The following is a 10,577-nucleotide window of genomic DNA, read 5'->3' on the forward strand; positions in this document are numbered from 1 at the left end:
GAATTCCATTCAGATTTTATTCGATTTAAAATGTTGTTCTTTATTTGCGAATTATTTGTCATTAAATCAATATCTCGCAAAACGGTCTATAAATAAGTGGTATCACTCTTTAATTCGGCACACAAAAATATACAGTGACTTTAGTTTATCAAAATTGAAACCTAACTTTACTATGTGGTTCATACTATTTAGTTCATACACCTTAAAATGTGTTGTTGCATTTAACAATAAGCAGAGTATTTACTATTTTTGGTTTAGCCATTCACTGAAATGAAGAAGCGCTGCAAATATCAAATAATCAATTCATAAAATATACTGAGTAGTTCTCAGGACACACAGTAACCAAATTCCATTCACATTTTCTATTTATTTAAAATGTTGTCCTTTATTTGCAAATTATTTATAATTAAATAAACACATTCAACACGGTTTATGAATCATTACATATCAACCTTTAATTCGGCATTCAAAAATATACAATGCACGACGTCAGTTTATCAAAATTGAACAGAATAGTGAGAATAAAAATAGGAATCAAACGTTTTAAAATGTTGTTTTTTGCATTTAACAATAAGCAGAGTATTTACTACTGTTGGTTCAGCCAGTCGCCGAACTGAATAATATTTTTAAAGAAAATATAGTCACATATTTCACCGTACCTTTATTTACTAACGCTTTGATTGCATGTGACCATTGTACGCATGCGCACTTCAATCAAAAACACGGTGACGCGTCTGTGCGTAAACAACCGTTGAGACATTTAAAGAGTCAGCTGTCAGAAAGACACGAAGCGACAACAACACCGGTGAGAAGCAGCTGTTTAAACCACACATACATCGACTTGTACGCCGGCAGACATTTCACGATCAGTGTTTTCATGTTAATAAATGGTGTGGATTAAAAACTGTGACAGGCCGGAGTGTTGTTAGCTTGTTAGCTTAGCTAACCGCTAACAGGGGCGGAGGTGAGACGTGAAATTCTGCAACAATAAAATCTGATTTTGTTAAATGAGATTCACACTTTGATAAAGAAATTAAGGTTTTGGTCCATGCGCAAACCCAACAGGAAAACGTAATACGAATTTAAACAGCCTGCTGTGATTTGTTTTGTGCTAAATGGCCTTTTAAATGGGTAAAATTCAGTTGTTTTTATGCAGAGGTTTTGTCTAGTTTGTCCATAAGCCTGAAACTTCTGTTTTAGATATAAATATTTTATAATTTATATAAGTTGTGTGGTTAGTGCCGTGTTTAAATGCAGGTTTGGCGCTGTAAAAAATAAATGTATTAAATCCCTGTCATGATGAATTTTGACCCTGTCCTAATTATTGAAATATCTGCAAAATGATAGTACATCATACCTTATAGAGTTTACTTTTGATGAATAAATGTCAGATGCGCCTCTTGGTGTGAATGTTTTACTAACGTTACAATGAAAAAATATAGTGAGGGTCAAAAATAGTATGTTTTTACTGGTCAGTAAACAGGCAGTTAATATGCTTGTATAAATAGCAGAAGGCCAGAATATACTTATAACCTGGGTGAAAAATGAACTGTCCACCAGCCAATGGCTAGGTCATGCTGAAAGTGTACGAGCCATTCAACAGATTACCATCATTTTTAAACAGGTGAGAGAAGTAAATCTACCACCCAATACCATATTTTACCAGCATTTGGCTGGTGGCTGGAGAAAAATTTTAACCCTGCTTACAACTTGTAAACATTTGCAACTGAAGGGAGGAGAGTGGGTTTCCTTCTATGGCAGAAAAATATGTTAAAGTTAGGGCTGTCACGATTAGGAGAAACTGTCATATTGCAATTATTTTTATTATTTGTGATTTTGATAGTCTGTTTGCCTTCTTATCAAGGAAAACATGCAAAATACTGATATTTTAAATGTGTAAACGAGCTTAAGGAGAGACACAAAAACTCAAAACAGTATACAATACTGTTTTTAAAATAATTTAATATTTTGCCAAATTAAATGAATTACAAAAAAAATACAACTTTTAAAAATAGACATGTTTGCATAATTGGGATGGGGTAACACTCATAAACACATTTGTTTTGTTTTGTTTGGCATACCTGCTGACTCTCAGTTCTCATATCTATTGTGGCCGTGGATAGTGAGCAGACTGCAGCGCTCACAGAGACCAGCGTGTCAAACACATAGTGCACCTTTTTGTTTAATTAAATAGTACCGTTTTGTGGTTTAGTAATCGCACAGTGTGACATTGCTATTGCAAGTGCGATTAGATTAATTGAGCCGCCCAAGTTAACATATATAAAATTTAATGCGCATACTGCAAAAAAATAAGTTTTCCACAAGCTCCTCCAAAACAAACTAACAATTGTATAGGGTTTTCCTCCTTCCTGTAATACTCAAAGCTAATCCTGAACCTGAAATAAAACTTCAGATGTGATCAATGGTGTCAGACTCGCAAAACATTATAGTGTCTCTATATATTTTTAGATGAAACCTCTCTACTTACTGGATATTTACTCCCAAGGTCCGTTATCAGATGTGCTGTATCGCCTCTGAAAATTACCCTGCAAAAGGACTGATTCTAGTGGAGTACCTGTAGCACATGTGGTTTCAGGGTTCTTGGTCAAAAGGTAGCAGTAAACAGATCATATAATTATTTCTTTGACTTTGCTCTGAGATGCTTAACCCCTCTGTTTTCACAGGCTGTTTCAAACTGTTGGACTCTGAGCTACTATGCAGCATGACCCCACCAGGACCTCGTCAGTGTTTCTCCTCTGTGAAAGAAGACCCTCCCTGACATCCACCTGCAGCACCTCGCCTCAAAACTTTGCTGAAATGCTGCCGACAGAAATCAGCATGAAGATCTTCGGCGAGCTGGACGCAGAGAGTCTGTGCAGCGCCTCGTTGACCTGCAAGCTGTGGCATCACCTCATCGAAGAGAGCAGCCAGCTGTGGAGGAGGCAGTGTCTGCTGGTCAGAGCCGTCTGCCAGAGGGAGGTCGACAGCGACCGGAGGGACGGCCTCTCCTGGAAGGTGGGTTCACTTAAGAACAACTGAGAAAATTAATACATTTGCGAACTGTGTTTGTGCTTTAAAGAATTACTTTCCTGATCAGAGAGGCTGCTGTCAGTTCATCCTGACTGATCCTGTCAGAGTGTCGGGAGATTCAAATAATCAGTGACGTTATGCTGCTGTACCGTGCATAAATGCGCACAGCGTCTTTCTTAATGGGGAAACGATTCATCCAATTTTGCCCTCCACCCCCTCCCCTGCTATTAGTAAGATGATTTTTATGACAAAGACCCACCTGATCTGCGGATATAACTCTGCACATTGCTAAAAGTGCAACTGAAATAACAAACCAAGACACGCAAAAAACAAAAGCATTCATTGATTATTTAAATTTACTATACTAATAAGAATAATTTATATTTCTGTATAAAAACCACCTCCCAAAAAATGTAATTACACGTAGCGGCAACCGGTTCAAAGGTCAGACACACCATCTCCTCCGATGGCTTCTCTGGTTTCTGCGTTTAAGTTATTACACTAAAATGAACTGCTGATCAACATTGTTCAGTTCCAACTCCAACATGATCTGCTCAGTTTCAGTCACCATTGTTACAGCAGCCTACACCTGTGAAGAAGAAGAAGAAGAAGAAGCTCTACACAGTGGAACATAGAAAGCCCACGGCCTACTAGCGTTTTGGCGTTGTAATTGCAAAGCCACGCAAACAACAACGCACATTTATAAATGCTTTCAACGGCACTTGACGCAGAAGTGAAAACTGGCCTTTAAAGTTACTTTTGACTTGCAAAACAACGGGCGTCATGCAGGAACATTTTAGCATTGAGCAGCTCTTACGAGTGTTCGCACGAGTGTTTTAACTACCAAACTCGTGAATCACTCATTTTAACGTTTTGAATGATTCTGTCAATCTCATACTTTTTAGATATCTTTATATTTACATAAGTTTATGTTTACAAATTTCTGGTATGTGTAAAAACAACTTGGCAATAAATCCGATTCTGTGCAAAATGCAAAAAAGGGTCACCAAATATACCTGGGCGGGCTGCCCAAGTAAAGTCTGAATGTGGGAAACACTGTCACACACAGCCATAGAGTTTGACTTGAAGTTTGATGGTAAAACAAGCGTCTTGCTAAAGCAAAGCAGTTGAGGTGATCAAGTTGGACAGTTTTAGGTCAGGTGACCTTGGAGGCCTTGAAAGACTTGAGAAGTGAAAAGGTCTTAAGGCTCGTACAGACTACTGGACTTTCAGTGTCGGCCGATGGCCGTGCCGCTCACACTACACAGCTTGCCATCTTGAGATGGGAGTCTTGAAGTCGTTGTGGCGTTCACACTATGTGACTGATCAGTGACAGGGGGTCACACACTACATGAGCTGACAACAGCTGTGTCACCCGACGCTGGTCTCCAAACCGCGTTTTGTCAAGAAAACACGTGAAATGTGAAACGGACAAAACATTATAAAGACAGCAATTATAAAAACAAAGAATCTGGGTGAAAGATTGGATTAGCACATGCAGGTAGCAGGGATTGTCTGAGCTACAGAATATAGATATATACTCGCGCCCACATTCTATAGGGTGGTTGTTCAAATTAGGGGTACTTGCATGTTGCCTCCAACAATTAACTGCTAATATCAGCATGTTCCTTAAACCAGACAAAGATCCCACGCTCCCGTCCAGTTATCACCCAATATCACTTATTAAAAAAAGATTTTAAAATCATCTGCAAAATCCTAGCAAGAAGGCTAGAGAAGGTCATTCCTGGTATAATACACTCTGACCAAACAGGATTTATTAAGGGCAGACACTCCACCAACAATACATGCAGGCTACTTAACGTAATAGACTATGCCACTATTTATAACCTGGAAACTACAGTTGTTTCTTTAGATGCAGAGAAAGCATTTGACAGTAAATTGGAATTTCTAATCGCTACTTTAAATAAATTATAAATTATCAATTTGGATTTGGAAAGTCTTTCATAGATTGGATTAAAATCTTATACAGTTCCTCAACAGCTTCTGTCAGGACAAACGATCATACTTCTCCATTCTTTAGTCTTCAGATGGGTACCAGGCAGGGTTGCCCACTCTCTCCCTCGCTATTTGCCATTTTTATAGAACTGTTAGCAGCTGCTATCAGACAAAATAATAATATTAAGGGAATTAAAAAAGAAAATATACACCACAAGATAATCCTTTATGCAGATGATGTATTACTTTTCATCCTAAAATCACAAACTTCTCTTTCTGAAGTCAAACTTTACGATGGACAAGACGGGAGCCCCACCCGCCACCATAAAACTGATGGTCCTACCTAAAATCAATTACCTGTTGTTACCCACCAAACCCTCTGCTATTTGGTTTGAATCATTGGACTCAAACATCTCAAAATTTCTGTGGAAAAATAAACCCCCACGAATCAGTTTAAAAACTCTGCAAAAAGCAAAAGATTGTGGTGGTTTAGAACTGCCAAATTTTTATCATTACTTCCTGTCCAATAGACTACAATATATCTCAAAATGGATCAATCAAAGACCCGTGGACCACTCATGGATGGACATAGAACAGACATTCTGTAAGAAAATTTAAATGTCCGATATGCCATTCATCAGTTCCAGCACTTCCCTGGCAGCTTGGTGGGAATTTCTCAAAATATCTGGGTCTTCACCTATTCCATGCAAACTTACTCCAATCTGGAATAATCCTGACATCCTGCAAAAAAATAAAACACTAAATTCCTCACTGTGGTATGACAAAGGGATAAGACATCTAGAGCATGTAATGCATGGCAGTAACTTTATTCCATTCCAGGATCTAGTGGCACAATATGGAATTAGCCATAATAGATTTCTGGAATTTCAACAGTTTGAATCCATAATTCAGGCAAGATTTAAGGATAAAATAATGGACTTAGATCTACCTCCAATGATAAAAGACTTTCTAGCCTCCAAAAAGTATACATGTTACTGTTAAAAACAGACAGTTCAGTCTCTCTCCCATTCTTAAAGTGGGAGACAGATCTATCCATTAGTCCAGACCAAAACTTCTGGATGCAGATATGTTTAAATACCATTAGAATGACCAAAAATATCAATCTACAACTCATACAATATAAAACTCTCCATAGAACACACTATACTGGACAAACGATGTTCAGAATGGGTCTTATGCAGTCAAACATTTGCCGGAACTGCTCAGGTAACATATCTGATAGTTACATGCATGCTATGCTATGTTATGGAAGAAAATTGTGTCCTCTTACATTTAATCTTTTATGTATATTCTTTTACTATTATTATTATTATTATTAAGTATTGTGTTTTATCCTTAACCTTTCCTCTCCTATACTACTTATGTTAGTCTGTCCACATTTACTAGGGTTTAGGTCAGAGCTGTGAGATTGTTTTTGGTGCTTTCCCTCTCTTGTTGTTCCTCTCCTGGAATGTTCATTCAAGGCTGAGGGAGGATCCCTGTTCCCCAAAACATAGAAACCTAGACTGTGTAAATGATGATGCATCCCTTTGCTCGGGGCCAGACGTTAGTGACTGTCTTAGGAGACAGAATCTCTGGTCCAGCTGATTTGTGTTGTAGTACTTCTCTGTTTATTCTCTTTTGGTAAATAAATTCTTCAAAGACAACGGTTTGTTGTAACTCAATTATTTGCTCAGTCCCTCACCAGGAATATAATTTTCATGACATGCACCTGTTCAAAAGTTCTGGCAGAAGATATGTGAAGACCTATCGATATGGCTAAGTTACCTCGTCCCAGTTTCCCCATCAATCTGCATGCTGGTGGACCTAAGTGACATTAGTATAGAGGTTGACACATCATACATGCAGGACCTGGCATCCTCCTGCTTAGGGGGGTGGGGGACGGGGCTGAATGATGGGGCCAGTCAGGAATCTGGACACAGTGAGGAGAACCATTGTAGCCTCCCTATGACCTCCTTCACCTTCCCCCCTTTGGTCATGTGTCCCTCCACTGGCTGCCCATTCAATACAGAATTCAATATAAAATCTGTCTCCTTACCCACCAGTGCATACATGGAACTGCCCCTGCCTACCTCAGTGAACTCCTCACCCCACTCACCACCTTAAGAAACCTCCGCTCTTCCACCTCTACCCACTGCCTCCACCAACCAAGGACTAAACTCTCCACCATGGGAGACAGGGCCTTCCAGGCAGTCGCCCCACGGCTCTGGAATGCCCTCCCAGAGCCCCTAAGGGCCCCACAAACTCTGGAGGTTTTTAAGAAGGGCCTAAAGACTTTTCTATTTCAAAAGGCCTTTTAACAGTCATGGTTTTAAATCTTTTGTTACGGTGTTTTATTGCGATTGTTATTTTCTGGAACTGTTTTTAACCCCTTGTTGCTGTAGCACTTTGAGATTTCCCTGAAATGTAAAGTGCATTATAAATAAAATGTATTATTATTATTATTATTATGTGTCACTACATACACCCTTAGGACTCTGGGGGGCGGGCAGGCTGCAGGGCATTTGGTGGAGCGGCCTCGCCCTTCTTCCTCCCCCACTGGCCACCCCTCAATTTTAATTACTCTGGACCTGGGGGTCTGGGGGTTCGGGCTTCTGGCTTTTGCTCATTTCTGGACGGGGGTGGTGTGTCCCTGGGTCTGGGAGCCCATTGTCTCCTCTCCAAGCCTGGGCCCTCCTCGGCAGGGGTGGGGCTCCCGCTGCTTCCCCCTGCCGGCTCTCTCACGGGGGGGGGCATTCGGGAGTCCCTGGGGCACATGGCCAGTGTTGTTGGGGTGGGTTTTGGCCCTCTTTCTTGGGGGTGGTTGACTGGGGGGGCTGGGCCCCCGTCCAGGGACAGAATGGGCCTTGGGTTCACGGGGCTCGGGGGGTGCTGGCTCTGCCTGCACTCTGGGGGGGGATGCCTCCGGCTGGGCTGGGGGACTGTCGGCCTTGTTCTCCCACATTATCGCTCCCTGGCGGCAGGGAGCACGGCATTCTGCTGTTCTCCCTATTCGGACATGTGGTCTTGGGTCCTTTGCACTTTGGGGGGTTACGGGGTGCCCTGGCTATTGGGGTGGGGGTATCTGGGCGCGGTGTGGGTCGATCCGGTTGCGGTGTAGAGGGCTGCGGTGGGATTGTAGGGCGATTGTCGATGCATCTTGATGCATTGTTTTTTTTCTTACCTGTGCAGGGTCTCTGAATGGCTGCTGGGCGTTTGGTTTGTGAATTGGAGTCCGGGGGAGGCATTTCCTTGTTGGCTTGGAGGGACCAGTTTGTGTAGGTGTCTTTTGGTTGGGCCGGGGTCTTCCGGGTCTTTATTATTATTATTTGTTTGTTTTTTTGTTTGTTTCTGTTGTTGTTTTTCTCCTCCCCAAGCCCCCCTCTCCGTTCTGTTGCAGGTTTTGTTGCTTTCTGCAATTGGTGTTTCCCTCTGCTATTCCCAGTTGTCCCCACCTTCCATGCCCCTGGGGGGCATCCCCGTGTCTGCCCCCCTGTCCGGCCCGGTGACAATTCAATACATAATTAAATAAATAACAAAACAGACAAAGGAGTATATTAATAACACTCTTGTTAAAGTAAAATCTTACTGGCACAATATGATATCCAGGTCATTATACTCTATACCAGGCTGCTGGGCAGGACAGGTCTAAAAAAAGAAAAAAAAGAAATGTGAAACGGGAAATGAGCGATCCTGCACACGAAACAGCTGTTGTCTGTTATTATGAAGACAGCAATTATAAAGACAAAAAATCTGGGTGAAAGGATGGATTAGCACACGCAGGTAGCAGGGATTGTCTGAGCTAGAGAGAGAGCTTTAGGGGAGTTAAAAGGTGCAGCTCCCGACTCCTGACTGTGAGGTTCCAACTCACGGCCCAAAAAGGAGAACAACAAACACACGTGTGCACATTTTCAGCTGAGGACTGCAGCTTACTTTGGCTTCAACTCAACAATCAGTCAGCATTTCAGTAAAATGCTAAAGTTGCTGTTGCTGTTACCTTGTCTGTGGTCCGCTGGCAGAACACCGGCTGCTTTCTGATTAGGCGCCGTTGTGCTGTTGCCAAGGCAACATAAGTTTTGTTTTACGGTGGACGGACGGTAAAATTACAGAGTTGTTGTTTTCTTTAGCTTGAAATAATCCCATATTTTGGACACCTTCTTCTTCGTCCCTCGTTATTTTCTCTGTCTTCCTCCACTTTGCTAACAGCGGCATCAAATCACGTCGTGTTCACAGTGTAAGTGTGATGTGCGACAGTAATAAATGTCTGTGTGAAACACTGTGATGTATAGTTAAATGGATTAAACGATGCAAAGAATTTGTGTCGATGCATTTTATTAATTGATTTGACTTGACTGAGAAGAGGTTAAAGCTTGTTTAATGCCCTCGTGCTGGTTCCTCTCTGCAGGTCACGCTGGTGAGGAACTACACTCGCTGCTGTTTGAAGCGAGACTGGCTGAGAGGACGTTACAGCCACGTGAGGTCAGCCGAGGAGCTGAATGGCAGGAAGATGACGCCGCTGGATGCCGAGACCTGGGGAGAGATCCTGCAGGCCGAGCTGGACAGATGACGGACGCCAGCATGTGCTGCCACATTTAGTATTTTATCTAAAGCACCTCGAGCACTTCTGTCTGATTTTTAATATATATTTTATACCTTTTGTGTTTTATGTGAAAACACACATACAATTGTACATAAATTTTTTTTTAAACTTTTTTAAGAAAAAAAGGATCATGGAGAAATGAAACAAATGAAATATTAATATAATTGGCTGAAATTAACTGTTGCAGTTAAGCTGTTTCTTTGTAAATTTCTTTGTAAATACGGCTAAGATGCAATAAACCTCGTCATTATGAAGCAGTTTCTGTGTCAGAGAGGAGTTCGTTTAGTTTCCCTGGCGTATCTGATGCTGTATTTAGTGGAGGAGGAGCTTTTTGTAGTGCGTTACATTTAAAAGTGTTTCTGTTGTTGTGTCCATCCAAACAAGTCTCTTTATGCTGGAAGAAATACCACAGCAGAGCTCAACACAAATATAATCAGAATCAGCTTTAGTGCCAGTTGGGTTCACACACAGAAGGAATTTGCTTAGGTGCATAACAACAAACCATAGCAGGTAGAAAATAGAACAAATATAAACATAGAGTAAGTACTGCAGGTCAAGAATCCGAAATATAAGATATAAATTCACAATAATGTATGATAATACAACAAAGTAAATATACAATATGGATGATGTTATGTGTTAGCAGGGCGGTGGCCCAATGGACAACACTGCACCCTAACAGCAAGAAGATCTTGGGATGAAACGTCGATTGTCCCAGGCCCCTCTGTGTGGAGTTTGCATGTTGTCTCTGTGTTTGCAACATAGCACTATTATGAGAACTGCAACACATTAATATCTCTTCCTGTTTATCAAATTGTCTGGCACTTGTTTTATTTTCAAGTAATTGATTGTTTGATCTATAAAACATCAAATATTGGTTAAAAATAAATAAAAAGGAAAAGAAACTCCAATCACGACAGTCTAAAACCCAAATACATTTATAAAATGTTATATAAAGAAAAGCATCAAATCCCCACATTTTAATAGCTGA

The 10,577-nt window shown here is 41.0% G+C and overlaps 1 protein-coding gene across 3 annotated transcripts; it reads left to right on the forward strand.

Moving 5' to 3' along the window:
* The first annotated feature begins 697 nt into the window (after positions 1-697).
* LOC119915032 (F-box only protein 48) lies at positions 698-9,843 on the forward strand. Of its 3 annotated transcripts, none has more exons than XM_038734581.1 (3): positions 698-805; positions 2,685-3,015; positions 9,392-9,843. In XM_038734581.1, exons 2-3 carry the CDS (start codon positions 2,716-2,718, stop codon positions 9,551-9,553), a joined length of 462 nt encoding a protein of 153 aa, XP_038590509.1. In that variant the 5' UTR covers positions 698-805; positions 2,685-2,715; the 3' UTR covers positions 9,554-9,843. The 3 variants fall into 3 exon arrangements, with proteins under 3 accessions (XP_038590509.1, XP_038590527.1, XP_038590518.1); XM_038734599.1 differs by lacking the exon at positions 698-805 and adding an exon at positions 844-964; XM_038734590.1 differs by lacking the exon at positions 698-805 and adding an exon at positions 2,507-2,612.
* Positions 9,844-10,577: the final 734 nt, after the last annotated feature.

This window comes from Micropterus salmoides, unplaced genomic scaffold (assembly GCF_014851395.1).
Source record: "Micropterus salmoides isolate LMB-PRFRI ecotype aquatic unplaced genomic scaffold, ASM1485139v1 Ms_hic_scaffold_1, whole genome shotgun sequence".
Taxonomy (NCBI): Eukaryota; Metazoa; Chordata; class Actinopteri; order Centrarchiformes; family Centrarchidae; genus Micropterus; species Micropterus salmoides.